At 33.1% G+C, this 23,276-nt stretch overlaps 2 protein-coding genes across 4 annotated transcripts in view; both read left to right on the top strand.

Annotated features, from left to right (window-relative positions):
- Positions 1–2,997: 2,997 nt before the first annotated feature.
- On the top strand, positions 2,998–9,850 carry LOC136413919 (putative ATP-dependent RNA helicase DHX57). 2 transcript variants are annotated; one of them, XM_066397683.1, is made up of 14 exons: positions 2,998–3,099; positions 3,183–3,262; positions 3,658–3,772; positions 3,843–4,021; positions 4,075–5,154; positions 5,221–5,415; positions 5,472–5,821; positions 5,879–6,152; positions 6,224–6,588; positions 6,934–7,256; positions 7,540–7,749; positions 7,801–7,974; positions 8,401–8,631; positions 9,601–9,850. In XM_066397683.1, the coding sequence occupies exons 2-14, from the start codon at positions 3,195–3,197 to the stop codon at positions 9,739–9,741; spliced, it is 3,705 nt and encodes a 1,234-aa protein (XP_066253780.1). In that variant the 5' UTR covers positions 2,998–3,099; positions 3,183–3,194; the 3' UTR covers positions 9,742–9,850. The 2 variants fall into 2 exon arrangements, with proteins under 2 accessions (XP_066253780.1, XP_066253779.1); XM_066397682.1 differs by having other exon boundaries at positions 3,089–3,121.
- Positions 9,851–15,848: 5,998 nt separating this feature from the next.
- Positions 15,849–23,276, top strand: part of Dop2R (dopamine D2-like receptor) — a 153,073-nt gene continuing 145,645 nt past the window's right edge. The window contains exon 1 of one of the 2 annotated variants that reach the window (XM_066398011.1): positions 15,849–16,530. In XM_066398011.1, coding sequence (XP_066254108.1) covers positions 16,114–16,530 — 417 coding nt within the window. In that variant the 5' untranslated portion in view covers positions 15,849–16,113. The remainder of the gene's footprint in view (positions 16,531–23,276) is intronic. The other variant, XM_066398010.1, reaches the window with a different exon arrangement.

Below are 23,276 nucleotides of genomic sequence, written 5' to 3'. Positions count from 1 at the left end.
GCATAAGGGCTATTAGATCAATACATTGACAACTTTACTCAGAAGATAATTTCAACGGAAACTTATTAGTTTCAAGTAAAAGCGGGAATTTACTAACCAATCATACCTCCACGTTTAATTGTTCCTTTTGAAGTTTTCTTGTTGGTAAAGTTTCCTAGGTGGGGATTTTTCGATACTAAATTGTATTCCAATATTCCAGTGATCAATGCATCTTGACCTCTACATAGAGGTCATTTTAAAGCCAAAACTTGACTTTCATATGTTTGAATTTTTAAACGAAGTTTTTCGGAATATGAGATTTACGTGAAAAACATATTTATTTAGCCAAAAAAATTAAATGTACAGCATTCCGATGCACCATTCATCATAACCATCTTCCAAATCTTTACCTCAAACGACATAAGACTTAAATTTTGAATGAAGAGCAATGTTTCTCACTTGATACGCTCAATAACGCAAAGATTATTAAAGTGCTGATGTTTTCCATCGATACAATGTGATAGATATGTATGTATGTGGATTAATCAGATCCACCAATCTATCCATGAAAATTATCTTTCTGGCAAAATTATTAGAACTTTAACAATTAAGTTCTTAATGATTTAATTTTTAATGTGTTTTAAATAGTTTTTCTTACATTAATTTTGATTCTCACTTTCATTAAAATTTGTTTAAGTTTAATCTTTGGGTTCAGGACTGCTCTTTTCTTGGTTTGCCCGGCAAGAATTTCTCACACGTGAACTACAGCATTAAAGTATCTGCCTGTAGTTAAATTTTGAATTTTGAAATTGGAATTTTCTAGCTCTTATCAAGGGTATGACTAGACGACGTCATTACAAATAAACCTTTGCCTATAAGTGATGCATTAAACCTCGTCACGTTACTGAAAACTAAAATTATTTCCGATTTTATAATAATATGCACGTCCAATGCACATGAAGGACGAAATTAACCAAATGGTTAAAACTAATTAATATTCCTCGATCGTCTGATTAAACGAAAAAACAATTGTAATTATTAGGACGTTGGTCCAGCAATGAAAAATTTATTGAAAGGTGGTGGACAATTTTTTTAATTAAAAATTTTCTTCTACAGAAGATTTATTTTCTGCGAGAACAAGTTTATGTTTGAAATTTTTTACGATTTACGCTATAGTTACTAAATAGGTACCATGAGTATGAAGTTAGTAATAAAATTACGAAATTAAAATTTTCAAGTCAAAACGAATAAGGAATTTTATTATATAGCTTTTCTTTTTCATTCTAAACTTATCAAGGGAATTTTCGAAAATTCAAAAAGGAAATATCTACTTCTCCAAAAAGTGATTTAGTAATATTAGGGCACATTACAATAATAATCCTCCGGAACAAGACACTTTTACCCATTTAGGCTTCAATGAAGATATATACCGACCAATTACATAAGGAGGCAAATCTAGTTTGCATAGCTAATATAACAGTCAATTTAAATTCCTATCGCAGAATCTTATGGTTAATATGGTGTAAAATATAAAATGGGTCTAGGTATATCCCATATACGTCACTTGCGACTGGGAATTAAAGTGAAATTGTAGGTACCTACCTACCTACCTTGAGAATAATTTCCTTATGTATGTTATTTATTTTATTGGAGCATTGGCATTGGCGGCAGCGTGATGATTTCAGATTTATGAAGTAAGCACCTTTTTTTTCCTTAAAACAGTCCAAGTTGATGCTAAGTCTAATTAGTATTTTTTGTGTATAATAATTAACTGTAAAGGACAACGATTGGTTAATGCGTGCAATGCATCAAATCCGATTAATTTTTTAAGCATTCTATTCCCTCGATAGCTACAGTAAATTTGTTATAGAATTCCTGATGTTTACAGATGCGAAACTACTTTTAATAATCATTATTGCTAATATTATTTTCTTAATGTTCTGCAATAATATTCTTCATTTCTCCCCTTCCAAATTCCAATATTCCAAACTTCTGATTGTTTTACTTGGTCATGGTTTTGATCTCCAAACCTGTTTCAAAATGCTTCCTAAATGGATGTTAATAAAGAGATAACAGATCATCGTTAAAAGCTAGTTACAACCGCAAACACTCTTTTGCCAAAATCCAAAAAGGTCCTAATAGTGTTAATTAATTTTAACAGTGTCATCCATTTAATAATTTATTATTATTTGGTCTCATGATATTTGCCTAGTCAATTGGCGATCTTTCCACGTAAGCAGTTACGCAAAAGTTAAAATTTTTGTGTGCAAGGGTTTGAGGTAAATAAGGCAAATTTACATCGCTATTTGAATTTTTAGCGCATTTGAGGACTCATATACATACTTAAATATATTTGTCCTACATTGAAGATATATTTGTTTAGTATTATTAGAAAGGTGATGGAAAATATTCTTTGTTTTTAGGTTTCGTCTCTATATTAGTGCAAATTGGCTTAGAGAAACTTTGTGGCAGTCATTAATTAGAATTGGAATTAGATAGTAGGTTTCTAAGTTTAGTTCAGTGACCCATTCATAGTAAAATAGGTTCTAATTTTTTTATTATGAACTACATTTTTCAAATTTAAAGGAGAGACAATGCCCTATTTTAAATTTTGATTGATTTATGAATGATTATATGTAATATTTTTTACATTAAAGTGCATGTTTATTCATACTATGCGGTATAGACCACAATTTTATTAGCTGAAATCTCCTGAACTTATTAATATTTAATTAAACAAAATACTATAATATCTATGCAATATATGTATTTGCAGGGCCTAAAGTGCGCTCATTCACATTTCCCGCGTAGAATACTCATATAGTGACACCTTGCTGCTGCCATCTTTTGCTCAAGTGCCTAATTTTTTGATATACTATGTAAATGTTTGAAAAGAACTTTTTTGTTTGTTTGAATTATATGTTGTTCTTGTCTAACTTTCGAAGCGGCAAAGAATAGCAATATGCATCGATCTATTTTCTACTTCTAGACATGCATCATATGTAGCTTGTCATTTAACATTTATTGTGACAAACTGGCTGAACATTACTTCAGTGACGAAAGGTTAAGTTGGAGTCTGAAGTTCTTAGTTAGGTTAGGGAATTTTTGGAAGGAATTTTCGTAAATGATTATAGTTTTCTGTGTAAAAATATTTAAAATACTGACAAATTATTAAAAAATATCACTTAATAGTTGCGCTTCAGTTCATTTGTAGTATGGATTCGGAGGCTGCACTCAATGCTGCGGACTTCTTGCTCAGGCGAGCAGTCACAGCCAAAATTAGGTAAAGTTCATCTACACTTTACTTTATGGTTTCCTATTTAAATAATGAGGCTCTTTGTAAAGTTATTCCAGCAGCGTTTACCATTAAGCTGCTGAAGCTAAAAATTGTTCAATAAAGATTATAACAATTTTATAAGGACTCTCTTGGGCTTATAAATTTTGTTCTCAATTCTTTGCTCTTGTTCTCTATTACTTCTGGAGCATCCCTTATTGCTACGTCCAATTTTAATGTTCTGTAAATTATTATTAATTATATTCATATCAATTAATACCTTTAGCTCTTGAATGAAACTAATCTTTGTACTGGTTAACCAATATTGTGCAACCATCTGGATCCTTTCTGAAATCTTCAAAATAACTTGTATAAAATACCACTTTATATATGTATTTTTTCAGCACATCCAAAGTACCTGCAAAGCCAAACATTGTAAAGCAAGAATTGCAATTTTTAAGATTAAATGAATCATTGGAAGAGCAGATTCTGGAAACTTTAAAGTTTATTCATGGACCTGTAAGTATAATGAACATGTACTTGAGTATTTGTAATGTAAGGACACTTTTTTTGTTCATTTTGTTTCCAGGACTTCAAACTGAATCACATATCAGACTATAGTGACACCAACTCTAATGTATTAAAAAAGTATTGGGTAGGTCGGGGTAGTTTAGTTGTTAAAGGAGGCTGTGACTATTCGCAAACTAGAGATGGACCAGTAGATGAGGTGGAAAGGCTAAAATTATTTGCCTTAATGAGACTTCAAAGGTACTCAGGTGATTTGACTTGAATTTATATTTAGTAATTGTCAATTATTTCAGTTATGGGTTTCATGAAAGTCATTGTATAGAAGCATTTGAATATTGCGATAATACTGTAGAAGATGCATTGCAACTCCTTTATGCTAAATATATGAAGATAAGAAAAAAAGATATTCAAGATCATGGTTTAAGCGATGCAGAATTGTTAGATATGAGGAATGATGAAAGAAGCTCTTTAGAATCGATTTATGAATCATGTTTTAAGCGAAAGACAGAAGATGTTTGGAATATAACGCTTCAAGTAGACTATCTGTTTAACATGTATCATAACAAGCAAAAACCTCCAAAGCCAATAGTAACCAAAAAAGTAAAAGAAAAATGTAAAAACTTTATTCGTGGAGTTCCTTGCAAGTTCGGCAATAAGTGCCGCTTTTCACATGAACCAGATGTTGTGGATAACCAAAATAACCATTTAGATTCCCATTTTTTTGAGCTAGAGTTCCGATTTCCTAAGAACTCTAAGTATCCCTATGAACCTCCTTTGATACTTTTGAAATCTGATGTTTGCCTTCCTCCTCTTATGTCTTTACATATCTGCAAAAGACTTTATCAAGAAGCTGAATCTCTAGCCGCGGATGGCATTCCCTGTGTTTATTCCGTAACGGAATTGTTGAAAATAGAGGAGGAAATAAAAGAGCATCTCAAAACTGACATTGAGTTCATCGATCCCCGACAAAAACTGTTTTCTAGTGAGGTTATTGTTGAAAAACGAAAACCTCTTCCCAAGCATTACCGGAAAGGAGCAACGAATCGGGATATCCGAAAGCATCTTACACAAGAGGAAATTATTAACGAGGATAAACGCATTATCAAATCATTTGTTGAGAAAATGTTGACGGAAAAGTACAACGAAATGTTATTGAGTCGGAAAAAATTGCCGGCGTGGACATTGAAAACTGATATTTTAAATTTGATACATCAGTCGCAAGTTGTAGTTATTAGTGGCGAGACGGGGTGTGGAAAAAGTACTCAAGTTCCTCAATTTATATTGGATGATTGGATTCAGAATTACAATAAGAATCACATGGAGGTGATTTGCACGCAACCGAGGAGGATATCTGCTATTGGAGTTGCGGAGAGGTAAGGGAATAATTGTTTCTGGATAATTATATGGAGTATCACGCATCACGTTTTTTATTACTTTAGAGTGGCGGATGAAAGGGGTGAGAGCGTAGGTTCAACTGTAGGATATCAAATAAGATTGGAAAGCAAAATTTCTTATAGTACTAGACTCACCTTTTGTACCACAGGAATTTTACTGCGCAGATTGGAGGTAGATCCCACTTTGTCTAATGTAACGCACATCATTGTCGATGAAGTGCACGAGCGAAGTGAAGAAAGGTGCTTAAAAATTATTGTTATAGATTGAATCACTTATAATCATATTAATTTCTTAGCGATTTTCTTCTCATGATTCTCAAAGATCTTCTACCTATTCGCAAGGACTTAAAAGTAATCTTAATGAGTGCAACTCTAAATGCTAATTTATTTTCCGACTATTTTGGGGAAATACCCATTATTCACATCCCTGGACGCACTTTCCCGGTTCAACAGTACTTCCTGGAAGACATTCTCGAGGAAACTGGTTATGTTCTGGAAGATTGTTCCGAATTTGCCAGGAAAATCAAGAATGATTCTGACTACATTGAAGCTATGATGGCAAAAAATGAATTAAGCGTCAATAAACCGATGGCCCGCATTAAGGATGAGAATTTGTCAATTCAGCAAATGATAGCCAGATATGAAGGTTTTTAATGACATTTTTTGAAAGTTCTTACATTCACATCTTTTTTATTATCATTAGGTTACAGTTTAAAAACCTGCAAGAATTTATTCTTAATGGACACTGACAAAATAAACAATGACTTAATTGAGAATATACTGCTGTGGGTGGTAAGGGGTAAGCACGACTATCCCAAAACAGGCACTATTCTGGTATTTTTACCCGGAATTGGAGAAATAACCGCACTATATGACCAACTGGTTGTACATGAGGAATTTGGACAAAGAGCTGGAAAATATTTGATTTTACCACTGCATTCTTCTTTGACTAGTGAAGAACAAGCAGCCATATTTAGGTATCTAAACCTGCATATATTCTTGTATTATTGACACTATAATTATTGTAATACAATTTTTATTCAAATAGGAAACCCAAATATGGTAAACGTAAAATCGTCCTCTCTACCAATCTAGCTGAAACCTCGGTCACTATAGACGACTGTGTATTTGTCATTGATTCAGGGAAAATGAAGGAAAAGCACTTTGACTCCAACAGGAATATGGAGAGTTTGGAGACAGTTTGGGTCACTCAAGCGAACGCTCTGCAAAGAAAGGGCAGGGCCGGTCGTGTTATGCCTGGAGTGTGCGTACATCTCTACACCACTCATCGATTTAGGCACAACTTTTTGCCACAACCTATTCCGGAGATACATAGAATCCCGTTGGAGCAGTTGGTGTTGAATATTAAGGTGTTGCCCACGTTTTATGAAAGGGGGATATATGAAGTCCTAGGTACGTTTGATGACATATTTCTTGGTCTTAATTTTATAGAACTTTTTAAAATGCTCAGAAATGCTATAAAACAGAAATTTATATGAAAGAGCCATATCCTCTAATAATCCTAAAAAAATCTACCAAAAATCCCTACTTTATAAGAAATAATTAGATATACCTTAAAGCTTTTTCTGAAATTTCCAAGTTAAATTTTTTGTTTTTGTTTTAAGTCTACAATTAGACTTTGATTTTACTTGAGATATTGCAACTTAATTTAGCGATAATGAGTTTTTCAACTTGGAGATTCTCTTTTAAATTTACTGCTCTCAGAGATTGTTCAACAGTTATTTTCTCTCTTTATAGCGTGCTTTATAGAACCACCAACAGAAGAAAATATCCAATCGGCAATTCGTCGATTAGAAAGTGTGGGAGCTTTGGACAAAAACGATAATCTTACCCCTTTAGGGCACCATTTAGCTGCTTTGCCTGTAGATGTGCGGATAGGGAAACTGATGCTCTACGGCGCAATTTTCGACTGTGTAGATGCAGCTTTAACCATAGCCGCTTGTCTCAGCTACAAAAATCCATTCGTGTCTCCGTTTGGAAAGAGAGAAGAAGCCAATAGAAAAAAAATGAGCTTCTCTGCCGGGTTCAGCGATCAAATTACCGTTTTGATGGCCTACAAGGTTGGTTTTTCTAATTACGTTTTCGATCATAAATGTTACAAGAGTTAAAAAAAAGGTTAAATGTGAAAGTTTTATCAAATAATATTTTTAGAAAGCCATCACAATTTATCGAATTAATCCTTTTTGCCTCTGATTTTTGAGAAATTTGGAAAAAATTGAAATGATGTAATTTTTAAATATTTCTATTTATATATTGTTAATTCCTATATGTATATTTCACCATAATAACACGTATAATTTCTGATACATGCACCATGCATGCATAAAAAAAATATGGTTACAGAAATTTCTGACGATGAACAAAAGAAGCGCAGCCGCTGCAAGGAATTTTGCCAACGAGAATTACTTATCCTATAAAACGTTGTTGACTATAGCGGATATAAAGTATCAATTTTTGGAGCTTTTGGTTGATATTGGGTTTGTTCCCGTAAATTTGAGCAAGAATCGACGTAGAACGGGTCAGGATACTGTATTGGACCTTACTGGTAGTGAGGTAAAAATGATTTATCTTTCTAAACTTTAAGCAACTCTAGTTTTTACATAGTTTAATGTCAATGGGGAAAACTTGCGGCTGTTATCGTCAATATTGTGCGCTGCACTTTACCCGAACATCGTAAAAGTGCTCACTCCGTCTAAAACGTTCATTCAAAGTGCTGCTGGGGCTGTACCGAAGGAAAATGAAGCCAAAGACATCAGGTTTGCCACCCCTAAAGAATTGGTTAGTAATTTTCTTTAATGCAGAGTGTTCAAGATAAGGATGTTTAAAGATGTTTATCATTTTAAAGCATTTCAGTTGGTTATCAAAATCTTGTACAAGATTAAAACAGTTTAGTGGCACATTTCACCTGCGTACTACGCGCTAATTTTTAAAAATGACTGATTTGCTAGGTAAGTTGTGTCCACCACATGGCGACCTCTGCAATCAGTAGTACAGTTTTGTACAGAACAGGTAGGGACACCTTATAATTTTTATCTTTTTCGGTTGAGTTAGAAACAGCATTTTATTGACCTTTTCTCTAAGGAGCTTTCCTAATTTAATCAACTCCATTTCTTTTTTCCGTTTGTAGTATTCCAATGCGAGGCATAATTATCTTGGACACAATGTAGATGTTTCCTTTATTATGACTTTTATATATTAATGTAGGTGTTTATGCATCCGAGTTCAGTAAACTACACAGTGAGCAGCTTTCCGTGTCCGTACCTAGTGTATCAAGAAAAAGTGCGCACTAGCAAAATTTTCTTTAGAGATTGCACAATGGTGCCAATTATCCCTTTGGTCCTATTTTCCGGGGACCTAGAGATCATGGTTCAAAATGGTGATACCTTTTTGACTCTGGAAGATGGCTGGATATTGTTCCAAGTAGAGGAACATAAAGTGAGTGTACATTATTTTCATTTAACGTAAATATGCTAATCGATTGATTTCGAAGGTATCATATAACCTATCTTATAATACATTCATTTATGGATCAAAAGGTGACCTCAAAAAATTAAGAATTACGTGTTTCCGGAATTTTTTTACATTGCAATAATTTTTGAAAATTTTTGGGTAGACAGTTTTTAAAAAATCACCCTGCATAGTGTCAATATTAGATGTTTCATGGTGACAGTAAATGGATTAATCAATGGTTACGTTTACGGTTCACCGTATACTACGAGTTTTTTTTGCTGATCCCCCTAAGGGCATCATCGATGGAGTAGTTTGGGCATTCATTTCTAGCAAACGGAAACATTCTGCGTCAATTGACAAAATTGTAGAGATGATATCTGCCTATGGTTTCCATTTTCAATGGTTTTTGAGACCTTTTCAAGGCGACATCCGCATCTGTATGTCTTTGGAGATATTTCCCTTGATGTGTGTGTATCTACTTTGTATACGCATCTTCCTGATAAAATCAATAAATAGCAACACCTGTCGCCGCCGGGTTGCCCAATATCCTTTTTCACCTGAACGCTCATCAAATTTTGCAAAAATATCGTCAAGACTTATCTAACGGGTCCAGTTATTTGCTCATGGTCCTTGATAAGAAGAAAACACGTCCAGAATTGTCTTAAAACTCAATATAAAATTCTTTAAAAATCAATGTGAATTTTGATGATACACAAAAATAACGAAATATAGAAAAATGAAGCTAAATAAAGACATATTTAGAATAAAAAAATCAGTTGACCTAATTTGGGGAAATATGGTTTTAAAGTTGACTATAAATGTCTACCATTAAATACCACAACAAATGATTTATTAGAAACACGGAAGCCCTATATCTAAATATTAATGAATTCATACACCAAATAAGAATTAAAATCATAGGATCTATGTTTTAATTTGAGCTTTCTGCATTAGATTGCAGAAATGATTAAGATGATTAGAAGGGAACTGTACAATTTGTTGGAGGAAAAGATAAAGGACCCCCTATTAAATTTGAGTCACAACGATCAAGGCGAACGAGTAATTAGCACAATATTAAAATTAATTAATACGTGATTTCCACTCCATTTTTTATTATGTAAAATACATTGTAAATAAGAGTTTTATTGACACCGTTATTTTATTTTTTAATAAGACCTCAATAAAGTGTTTATTTCTTTTATAATTTCGTTTTATTAGTAAAATATCACACATACATAATGTTATCTTTGGGGCTCCATATGCAGTGATTTTCTGCAGGAAATGCGGGTTTCCTTTTCACCTACTTCGAATTAAGGAAGACTCACAACTTCCAGTAATCGGATGATATGGCACATGAGTTTATTAAAAATTCCCAATCACCTCGTTTTCATCAAATTGCAGTCTCACAACCGGAAAGTAACACCCTACGGATATGGATAACAAAAGGCGCATTATTGACTTTTTTCAACATCGAGGCACAATAAAATACGGATGACAATTTAGGCTGTCTTTCATATTCTAATCTGTTCAGCGCCGGACAACCTGGTGATATATGGGGGATATAACAAGTCTCGCTTGCAAAACGAGCTTTTACATATGTACGATATTCGCACAAGTCGACGTGAATGTGCCAATTTGTTTGATGAATCAGCGTTGTATGGATATATAGCCAACTTTGATGTTTAATGGTAGAAAATGTACCAGTTAGCATTTATTTTATGAAACTACTGGTCCAGACGAAAATTTCTGACGAGGGATGTGCGTCTTTTTGCGTACAAAGTCTGTAATGATATGAAAATGTGGATATTAGCGTTTAAATATAAGGGTTGTTTCCAAAATGAGGTTGCTCACGTTCAAGAATCGATTTTTATGTCTCCACAAACATTTTGTTATCAAAGTACAAGATGTGTAAAAGTTTTATCTATTGATTAATCCACTGCCTCTACGGAAATTAGCAGGACATAACCGTCATCACAGATGGAGAATGCAATTGTTTCCTTCTCTTTTAGGCCACCTGCCGCAAAAATGTGCATTTTTGTGCTTTTTGACCACTTTGGCTTTTTTTTAAATTTCATTCGCCTTACATTTTTTACCCTTTAGATATATCCAATGAAACTGACTTTATTTGGGACACCCTAGTTGATTGCCGGTAGGAGCATTATTAGCTCTCGTAGTTGTTTTGTTCATCTGCTACGCAACAAGGTCCTACGTGAATTATAACTTGTTTTTGGATTACCGTATATAAATTTAAAAAAAATGTTTAATTTAAATTAATTTAAAAAATGCGGGACTTAATAATTGACAATTGAGTTGATATTAATTTATTTTAGTTTTTTTGAACTCCGTGTGTTAAGGACTTTAGGTCATTGTTTCTTGGCGTAGTTTGCTTAGTTAATTTATTTTGTACTTTCATCCCTTAAGTTACGCCCATGTGTATTGATACGTATTTGAAGGATTCCATCTGAGCGCCAGACCATCGTACCCATCAGGCCATATCGAAGGGCTCTTTATGGCTGGGAAATACGCTACTCGTCAAAGGAAGCTTTCTAAATTGGACCATTGCTGCGATCCGCAGTTCGGCGGATCTGCAATACTTCAATGAAAGCTACTTGTATAGGTATTTGCCAGATGGCGGCGATTTATGATCTTAGGCGCGACCATTGCCCGTAGGGGTTTCTGGTACTGGTGCGCCCCTGGTTGGAGTTTCTCGGGTTTAGTACTTAAAGGATGATCGCAGTAATTTTGCTCTCTTTGACCAGTGCTCGCTCTAGACATGTGATCGTAAACGTAGTTCGTAATCTTCCCAACTAAGCAAACTCCCACTTCATACTTAGACCAATACTTTATCATTATTTATATAAGTGAAATTTAATACAGTCCACTTTCGTAAACCAAATTGTTGTTTTCGTGGTTTTCGTTTATCGAAGGAACCTCAACACCGTGTATAATGGCAGACTACCAGAGTCTTGTAGCAAAACCATGTTTAGTTTTACAAGACTCAGACGGTCCATGCAACCGTTATTCTATCATTTACTAACCATTTAGTAATTCAAGTTGATGAATAGTTTTTTCTTGCTTATTTATAGGTAAATAAAATTACAACTCTAATTCTCTATCTCCGTTGTTGACCAAGTCCTATAACAAGTACATAAATTTCACATTTGGTAAGGTATCTCAAACATTATATTGAACATTCAATATTGTTCTTATATAAACAAAAATGCATGCTATCTAAGCCTTCCTTACGTAACATATATATTTGTTTATTTTCTTTCAAGCATTTAAAAAAACTCTTAATAATAATGTAGCATAGGAATTAACAATATTTAAGACAGAGATTTTTTTGTATTAGACTATGTGGAAATAAATTTCAGGCAAACTCAGAAAATGGTCTCAAATTTGAATTATAGAGATATTGTTTAAACATAAAATTTGGAAATAGGTAATTTTGTATATATATTCAACAATTTCACACTGTTTTGATTACGTCTGATATTCATGAAATTTACCTGATAAATTTAATTTGGGATTTCATATAGCATAAATTTGATGAAATTAACATAAAAATTTCACAATTTAATTAGGCTTTATTCGTAGTTAAGTATGATTGAGCGAAATCTCATTTTCTATGTGTGAGTATGAATAGAATTTTAAAATTATTGATTATTCTTTTTAATATCTAATACCGAGCGCAGGATATAATACCCATTAAAAATGATACTAAATCGCTCAATAAGTTATCCTCCTGTTCTAAAACAAATATAAAATATGTACGTAATGAGATGTTATTATACGAGTACAAAAACAAAAATTAAGGCAAGAAACGTTCTAGAAATATGAAATCAACTGATGATGACAATAAATTTACTTACTGATATTTTTCAATCAATATCCTCAATTTTGAAATTAACGGAAATGCTAAAATTCTTTTCAAATTAATAAAAAATAAAGTTAACTCATTTTCAGTCTTAACAATAATTTCGCGAGAGTCTTAAGTGATTTGATGATTTTTGTTAATGAGCGATGCATGGGAAAAAAACTCTAAATTACAAATCATGACAACAGAAATGATGAAAAATCGATTTATGATCCAGGGAAAGTTATTCAAATGTTGTTATCAGTTAAGGAGCTGGTTAATGTATTGATAGACTTCGATATTAATATCTGGCAACCCCCCTGGTCCACATCTTTTTACGTTTCGTTTCCATTCAAGCCTGAGTCAAAAGTATTTGTATCTAATTTCTGAGCACCTCGTATTGTCCATAGTTCTCTTAGCATTTTTTTTTGTTTTGTACATTTATAAATAAAGTTTTTGTTTATTATTCTTCTTTTCCAACTCACCTAAATTGTTGCTCACACCCTCATCTAATACCTCTTCTTCTCTTAGGGCCATCTCTAGTTTCAATGCTAGCAACATGCATATTCAAATCAGAACTTGGCATTGGTTCACCAGGTTTCATTTAAATCGGCATCGTGTAAAATCGTAATTCCTTTTTAAAATTTATCGTCGCTTTATATCTGAGAGTATTAAAAGCCCATAAAACGAGAAATTATGGATTGTGTTTTAAATGGAAATTCGCATTTTTGCTGCAAAGAATACATGAGTCGGTCGGAAAATTTATTTATATTAAAGCAATTATTTATGGCAATAGTCGTTTTATTTTCAGGGGATTAATGGCTTTGCAGGTTGATGCATTTATTAGTTCCCTTTTTAGGCAATTCTACTGATTCGGTGTAAAATCAGTTTTATTGCAATAAAACAGACATTAAAAAACTTGAAACTAATGTTTTTTTTTATTGTGGTGCTGTTGTCGGCATCACTTCGACTGTCTTTCGGAGATTTCATTACCCAAGTAGCAGTTTTCGTGAAACGGACGTGACTACCACAAGTGTAGAAACTTTAAAGTATATTACCAACGTGGCAGGTACGAGAAATTACCGTTTCTTTTAAAATGGGAAAATAACGACTTAAATGGGGTGAATAAGTGCCGCCACTTTGCTGTTATTTATACAAGGTGTTTTAGAATAAGTCTGCCAACTGTTTACTGTAGATTCCTATGACCGAAATTAGAAAAAAAGGAGTTCATATGAACGTTGGTTAGTGTTCATTTCCTGTTTCACCAGTGACGTCCCCATTAACGTGACCTTGAACATTTTAAACAAAAAATGTTACACGCCACTGATAAAAATATAAATAATTTTCTGATTACTTCAGATTTCTGTGAAAAAAAGGTCTCGAATATTTTTCATAACGTTAACTGCTTTCGTGGGAAAAAAAACGTTATTTCCTAACTAATATTAAAACTTCAAAACAAAATTAGATATATTACGTTACTTATAAAAGAACAATTAAATAAGGTGTTGAAAATGCCCTCCACCGGCAAGAATGCACGCCTCGGCCCTTTTCCGCATATTATCGCACACTCTTGGAAAAATCCCTGGTGTACTTTTTATAGGGTTAAACGAATGGATTATGCGATTTCTCAGTTGCAGATTGTTGCGTTTTATTTTTTTCCATGAAAATAGTTAACGTTATGAAAAATATTTAAGAGACCTTTTTTTCACAGCAATATAAAGCATTCAGAAAATTATTTTTACTTTTTTTTAAAACCAGTGGCGTATCATATTTTTCGTTTAAAATGTACAGAGCCATATCAATGGAGACGCCACTGTGAAATTAAAAACATTTAATTCTCCTTAAAAGGTATGTCTCTACACTTATTTTACGCTCCCCGATTTTTATAAAAATATTTAATACCGGAACAGACTTATTAGGAAAAACTAAAAAATAATTACTTTTTATCACCCTATTTTTCAGACAGGAAGCGAAAACGGGCCCACGTTTATATGGACTTTCTTATTTCGGTCACAGAAACCTACAATAAGTAGTTAGCAGACTTATTTTAAATCACCCTGTAGAATTGCAACTATTTTTTCACTAGGCAAAATATAGGAGTTTAGTGACTACTACTTAAATGACCCTTTGGTCACACAACTCGCCATAGGATTTGTGAGTTTAAACCTATTAAAAACTAAGCATAATTCTACATGCAAATTATGTCTTGTTAGATCATTAAAATATGCAAATTCACAGATTCTTGCATCGGAAAACCTATTAATAAATATTCTTATAATGGTTCTTTGATTACAGTCATAATAGCCGCATTGCATATTCCTTCTAACATGGCTGAATTTGGATCACAACACTGCAGTGGCATAAAGGTGGAGGCGTATGTAAAGTGTCACAAACTAAGAATGAACAGTGGGCAGTACGATTCTTTTTCCTGTTTTAACAAACAGGAAGTTTTGTTAAGCAAAAAAATCGAAAATGACGGTTAGAACTGGGAGTTTGGCTGATAACTAAATCTAATTTTACAATTCCACGAGCAAATATCGGACTCTGCAGATTATTGAACTCGGGAGAAACGCTATGGGATACGTAAAAACTACATTTTTTATTGAATGAAGTTTAACGATAATATTTCGTTGGTATTTTTTGGAATCAGACCAGTACTACTGAATATCCTTTTAAGCTTTCAAGTAACTTGGGAATTTATAGGAAAATTAGAGAATAACTTAATACTAATTTAGCTTTTGATGACCACTTCAAAGTGGCGAACCAAAGCGGGGATTACTTTAGAACCACCACTCCTACATCGTGCTAAAGTTTTTCCTCCTCAGAATATATTAAATGTCGTTGAAACTGGGTTGAAACTTACATATCCACCTCAAGTTAATTGGCACTACAGTATATGGTGGCCTCCATATGGTGGTAGCTACGATTAATTTCCAATTTTAGTTAAACAAATACACGCCAAAGAGCAGCTTTAAATTAAGTCACTGTAATGTTTTGTTCACCTTTGGATGCACTAGAATATTCCATAATTGGCAGAAGGGAATTATAACTGAAAATTACGTAATCATCGATATAAAAATATAATTCAACTTTTTAAACAGTATAGGGGCAGATTTGATGGTAAATACGAAATTTCCACTCAGTCAGAGTGGTCGTATAAGTTTCTGAACTAAAACTGCTACTTGGGTAGGGTTTTATTACTATTACTCATGATAGCCACCTCTCCAAAAGAGATGATTCAACTAAAGCCGCACTTCCCAAATTCGCACCTTTTCCACGTCTTCCTCTTGCAATCCCACAAATTATACGAGTCGACACGAATTTAATCTCGTAATCGATGCCATTAATTCCTGGACCGCGGAAGCAGGGATGCTGGATGGGACGCCTCTGTCGGCCGGTGCAGGAGACAGGGCGGCGCCTGTGTTTTCTGACGACGCCGACGTCGTTTCTCCCAGTTGAAAACGGCGCTCCACACCGACCCCGACGCACTTCGATCCTTCCGTGCATTCGCGATCGCGACCTCCGTCGGTCACGCACAAAAATGTAGACAATTGACCGTCGAGATGACCATGTGGTGGACATGTAGTTATTAGTACCGGTGGTCGCTCAAGATGAGTTCTCCCGGACATAGGTTTGGGTACAACTCCTCGACGAATATCTCAGAATATGACCATCAAGATCATTATTTGCTGCTGACCGATGACGTTGACCAGTACTTCGGCAAAATTAACTTTCTACCCAACGTCTCGGACGCCCCGATCTACATCCAGAATCAGCTCAACTGCAGTTTATTTGGGAATGGGACTAACAGTAGTTGTTCCACCGGTTACACCGATCACTACCGGAACTACTGGGCTCTAGTGCTCTTGATAGTACCGATTTTGACGGTGTATGGGAATGTGCTCGTCATACTCAGTGTTTACAAAGAGCGGACTTTGCAGACCGCTACCAACTATTTCATCGTTAGTTTGGCGTTAGCTGATCTGCTGGTCGCTGTTGTTGTCATGCCATTTGCTGTTTATGTGTTGGTAAGTTTAATGACTAGATAAGTATTAAAATGGAAAACATATCCTGAAAAAGCATGCTATGTTGGTTTTTATTGAATATTTTATGTTTGCCATTATTTGGTTGTCCGTTTAAATGGGATATTGCCAAGAAAACAAGTTTCATGGCCGCTCGTTGAGGATATTGAGATGTTTCAAGTTCAGGTAATTAAATAGATACGAAGCAATAATAATTGACCATGAACGTTAAAGCGTATTTTGAAGCTTTTTATTTCATTCGTTTGTGTATTTGTGCGATTTGTGTGAATATTTTAATAAAAATGATGAAATTGCTTTAATAGTCCAAGGCTGTCGTTCTGAATAAATAAGGTAAAGTATACTCTTTGATGCTTTGATAAGTGAAGTTCTTTCTTCTGCTATAAGGCTGATGCGAAACAAATTGGTATGTCTAATTGTCGAACTCTCAACCTTCATCGCTGTACATATAGTACATATATATAATGAAAATTTACCATTACTACTTTTGATGATTGTAGATGGAGTTGATGATAATCAAGGTTTTCGAAATTAATAATAGCTCATTTGATGTAAAAATAATGTCAATTTTGTGAACCTCGATTACTACTAACTTTAAAATTTTAGCTTAAACAATCATAGGGAATGGGTAACTTTGAAAATGGTAATATGATTACCTGGAAAAATTAAAATGTATATTATATCCTTTATGTATCATTTTTATTACATTACAAATATGTCTTCGGAGAAATATGTTTAATTTAATAATTAATTTAATTTCTCCCCCTTCGAGGTATGATGTGTTTCAGAATTTATCTTAAATGTTTTACAATTAAAAAAACGTGGCTGTTATAAGTGTTCAAGTGGATATTTTTTGTGAATTATATTTTCGATCTTTTCATTGACAAATCAACTGAGATCATTTTAAGCTCGGGTCACCAAGAAACATTTCAAGTAGTCACTTTTTATCATGTCTTCACTATTAACTTCTCTAAAATTGTAAGAAATATGAAGTTGGTTAAATTTGGACAATTTCATATTTTTAGAACGAGCAAAACTATATTTTAAAATTTCTAAAATATCTGCTAATTCCGGAAATATTCGAGAAAAACCGGTATTTGCTCCAATCGCTTTTACTTTTTCTGAACTTCTAAACCCTGAACGTATATTTATCGGATTTTTAAAATCTCGTTTCGAATTTTCCGAGCCATCATCACCTTAATTTTGTTTAAAATATGGATTTTTTAAATTACATTCAACTCTTGATTTTCTGAATCAAATCTTGTATCAAACTCACGTACATGCTCTTCTTTTCTAAAACAATATTTGTCATAAAAATTCATAATAAATTAAAAAAATGATAGATACGGTCACCATGTCATTTTAAAGGAAAGTCTTAATATAGATTGTAGAAAATTAATTGAGACAGATGTTAGAAAATTCAATAAAAAACCAATAATAATTACAAATAATTCACAATAACTGTTCGAAAGTACCTTTTACATTTTATATGAAACATTTTTCAAATCTTCCTGTAGAGCTGGGAGAATTCAAATTGAATTGAATTATTGGTAGGATTTCACTGTGAGCATTAATTTTGTAACATTTCCAAATAATGCAAAACTACATCATAAAAAATGAACAATAGTTGAAAGAAATCTGTTTCAGTACTCTTGACATCATTTTCATAATCCCTGTTTTCATATTTGTATATGATTTTCAGCATATTGAGTAAACGGTTAAAATAGAAGATACACTTATAATAATTCGGAACTAATAATTAACAATGTTTAAGTAGACTAGATGAGTTTAAAACGTGTGAACACCATAGTTTCAGAAATTTGAGTTGGTATTAAAATCAATATAGATATACTTACCTAGGTGACTATAGAGGCAAAACTAAAATGTTCATATTAAAGAGAATACGAATGGTGTGTAAAATAAGTGAGAGATTTAAAAACAATGAACACTCTTTAATGAATAGAAGAAATGAATAATATTGCAATCAGGAAAGACCAGGGTTAGAGAGTAGTGAAATATGAATGAAAAGAACAACAGCGCAGAGAAGAAACGCGAGTGAGAGGAAATGCATAAGACAAGCACAATAAGTAAAGAAGTAACTGTTATTTAAATTTGACTCAAGCATCGTAAGGAAGCCACCAATTTAATATTCTATTAAAAGCTCTTGACTTGGGGAGATATTTTAATCTGGATTTTAAACTTTTTTACAAAGTTTGGCAACTGCGGCATCTATTTTCAGGGGCAATATAATAAATGCAATGAAAATTATCGATAATTTTTGGGAAGTTTGCATGAATGCAAATTAAGTTCAAAAATAGCACTCCTTAATCCGAACTAACGCGTCCTAAGCCCAACTAATACCAGAGTCGGTTTCAGTTTAAGTTGCATGACTAAAGTTGTAAAAATTATAAATTCGTTTTCAGCCCACGAATTATATTTAAGAAAAGAATTTCATAAATCACAACATTTGAATAATATAATGGCAAGTTTAAAATATTTCATTTCGCTACAAGATTGCTAGCGCGACTTGGGGAATTATATCGATAATTGCACTAGTGCAAATCCTCGCTGTAGTTCGCCAATAATTGGATTAGTGTAATAATGAGAAACCAGTATTCTATTATTGAAATATCAAATTATACAGATTAATGAAATGTTTAACGTAATAATATAATGTAATGTTTATACAAAAGTTTTCTTTGTACTTTTTAGTAGTAGTAGTCTACAGGGATTTCAAACAGTTTAAAGTTATAAATTAAATTGGCATGGATATGTTGTGTTGCTATTATATTTATTCAGATATGTAAAAAATAGAAAGAAATAAATGATGAGGAAAATAAGTTACGAATAAATGGAATAAAATTATAATTAGTCTAGGGTTGTAAGAAAACATTAGTAAGAATAACTCATAGGAAGAGAACAAGAGAAAAACAAAGGAACATATGCGATTATGTTTTTGGAGGGTAGGGATCTACGTGGGTAGGAAAAAAGTGAATTATTAAAAATAATAATAACTTTTAGGAGAAATAAAACAGAAGAATAATGGAATATAAGGGAACAAAAAGCTTTGAGAAAATAGACACTTCGTTAGAAAAATGAGAGGGATAGATTTGCAGTTGAATTGAACCCAAGTCAAAGAAAGGTACTGAAAAAGTGTTAATAGAAGAATATATGTGAAAAACAAAGCAATAAGGACTACTTCAATAGAGAAAGAACTTGGACAAAAGTAACAATTTGTCTTACGTCCAAAGATAGCTTTAGAGGAAAAAGAAAAAAAATAGGACGAGAACATGACAGAAACAAAAATAATTTTATCGAGGATTTTTTCACAGGGAGTAGGAAAATCTATTAGAGGAAAAGAATGCGACAACGAACACTTAAAAAACCGGGGGAAAAACGAACATTGGGTTTTAGATTCCTCATTATATCCTATCATAGCCTAAGTCATTTGAAAGTCTTAATAGAACTAAACGGAGATGCATTTGCAATTGAATGTATCACAACAAAATGAAAGAGACTGGGAACGCAAACATAATGGAACAGAATTTAATTAGGAACAAATTAATAATGACTACTTAAAAAGAAATATTGTCATTGTGTTGTCTTAAAAACCACTTGAAAAATGTCTAGTTAAAATGAAAAAAAAATGAAGTTTGGGATTTTTAACGTTTAAAGAAAATTTCCTTTCGTAAGATATAAATCTTCTATTTAATTATATTTGAAATAGAGCCTAACATCGGTTCCTAAGAATTTTTAGATCTTTTGCAATCTATGACTGAATCATCAAATTTTTGAGACAAGACTGAGATATGACACGCTTCACTAATATTTTTATAGTCCAGAGTCTAATACTGCGGGAATAAATAAATGAACAAAATCCAAAATATGCAAATCACAATCGTTAGCATCATTCTTAATTCTGTGTCTGTTAATTTTTTGTCTACTTGAATAATGTACAGTAATACAAGCTAGAAGTCATATGGATGTAAGACACCTACGCGAATAGAATTATGTTTATGAATATCCCTTTATTGATCTGTTTAATCTGTTATTTATTGGACTAAATGGATGATATAAAAGCTCTTCACAATGGAACTGTTGTGAACTATTACACAATTACGTATTCTTGCATTGAAAGGTATCTGAGATTCTGAAATCGCTCTTGTGCTACTCCAGGACTTCCTGAATTTGCTGCTCAATTACACTTTTTCTATATTTCTTGAAGAAAAAATCCAGAATTGCCCCTTTTCATTCTAGTCCCTACTTGTGGAATTATTGTGGATTAAATTATAAATCGACCTAAAAGTTAAATTACAATGTATGTACGTTTAATGCCAACTATCTCAAACCTTCCATCAAACCGCAGCAACACCTGGGATTAATCCCAATCACCACCCCTGGGTAGCGTTTCCGAACTATTTCGTTGAGACTGATTGATTATCAACTTAATTCCGAATTTATTGTGTAGATTCTTAGGCGAGGCTTTTAAGTTCAATTGCTGCTGCTTAGCAGAAATAATATAAACCAGAAATGTCGATAACAGACGGAAATTGGGTCGCCTGGCTGGCAGATATCTCTGAAAAGCTTTTAAACGACCCATTAAAAATGGATTTATTAAATTGCGGTAGAATTAATTTATAGCCGGTGTTGATAAGGTTTTGAGTTTACGAGTTAAGATCAATTTTGGCGTTGGCAAGTTTTAGGGACGTACCACTTGAATAAGAAGAAATAACTCCTTCTGTTTGATCCCTAGAACTCACAGGGTGAAGTTTCCAGCTTGAATGTGAGACGAATAATTAAGCCCATAATTTACCTTGAGACAACAGAATAATAGTTGCATTGAACAAAAGGCCATTCCAGAGGCACTGAGCACCATCTTCAGTTAATTGCTGCCCTAATGGAATATTAGCTATTATTCTGCTAATTATTATTATACCAATTAAGATGGGGACTTAACATATTCTTGTTAAGTTAATAGTCATACTTTCAACTAGTTTTTTCGAAACTTAACGTCACGCACTTCACTGTTAACGAATAAATTCCATGATAACAACTAAAAACGCAAATCTCGGTAATTTTAACTCGCAAATATGCTTCATTTAATCCCGACTAAAGTTGGAGAACCCTGTCAGGGAAAAATAAAGCACAACACAAGGATAGAGCCCAACAAATTAAAGCCCAAGGCTACTGCACATTCATATTGCCCGGAAAGTTTATAATTTATTTATGGTTTGCCTGTGAGCGTTTAACGCTTTGCAAGGTTTTTCTTTGCGAGCTCTCTTGGAGAGATTAGCTAATAATCGGACTTAAATGCTTTTGTGTTCTTGAGTGGCTCTTTGTTGACGATATTTTATTAACCGACCATGAGGTTCAGCAATCCCATCGCCGTGGTTCGTGTTTTAAGATGAAAATTGAGCCAAAAGGGAGAAGATGAAATATGATCTTGGTCTCCACGAAATAATCCTCAAATGCCAGAATTAATTAATACTCGGTAAAGAAATTTGTGATTTTTGAGTTGTAAAATAATCCCCTCTAATGAATTCATATAAATTTTTTGAGATAACTAAATTGGTATTTGAAAAGTTGAAAACTCTCCACCCTCATCGCTTTATTCAGTGATTTTTTTAATGATTAACGTAGGGTTTTATGAGTTAAATTTTGAATCCCATGTCAAGCTGTGTTATGCTGGAATTGCAGATATGAAACTTGGCACGAGTTAGATTTTAAGTTCTAACTATCCACTAATTCATGAATTAGATTAAAAAAGTTTGCAAAAGTAGGACTTCAAGTCTTACTTATACCGAGTTTCATAGCCGTAACTTTAACAAAAAGGAACTCAACATGAAATTAACTATTTAATTCGTAACTGAGTACTAATACTGTATAATGAATCAATATGAACTTTGTGTACTACTAGATAAGTTCCATTTCAACTGAAATTAACTTGAAGGTCACCTTTTTTATTTAATATTAGTTTACTAAGGAAGGAAATCATTCCAAGGGCATCAACATTGCAAGCACTTGACATTCTTGGTTACCTAACAAAAATTAATAACTTTCCAAATTTAATTTTAAAAAGAAACACCAAAAGGTCAAATTGTAAAATATCTAAATTTTGTTAAAATCATTACTCATCGGGATCAATTTTGATTGTCACAACAATCAAACTTTGTGGTTGTAGTGACCAAAGAAGAAGAATCCAAGAATTTTAACAAATTTCAATGGATGTTCTTTTCAACGTTTCTAGATCAAGAAAATGGTAGAAAAGAAATTATAAATTGTTATAAGCATTTTAAGTCAATCATACCAACCAGTCATCAACTATAATCAGATAGTGCCTCTAGTTCCAGCATATCTAATAAATGGTATACGTGAACAGTCCATTGACATGCATGCAGCCACCTTCCATTCCTCCATTCACATACATAGGGTTTTCTAACTTGTTCCTTTAAAATCCTCCACAATCCAAAAAACTAAAAGTTCGAAATAGTTCTCCACTGGTAACTTTAAAAATAAAAAAATATGTACCTTTAAGTGAAAACTTCTTTAAACAGAGCAAGGGAATTATTTCAATAGAATCTGGATTTTACACAAATTTTCAATTAACTACAAACTTCTTCATTTTCCAATAGGATGTTTCGGGTTCGTTCAGAAATTTGTGATAAAGTGTGAGAAGGGAAATCTATAGCTTTCTGACTTGGTATTATTTGTTTTGTCTGATTATTGATGTTTGT

Source organism: Euwallacea similis, chromosome 16 (assembly GCF_039881205.1).
Source record: "Euwallacea similis isolate ESF13 chromosome 16, ESF131.1, whole genome shotgun sequence".
Taxonomy (NCBI): Eukaryota; Metazoa; Arthropoda; class Insecta; order Coleoptera; family Curculionidae; genus Euwallacea; species Euwallacea similis.
The sequence above is the reverse complement of the archived record's forward strand: the minus strand, read 5'-3'. Positions and strand labels throughout refer to the sequence as shown.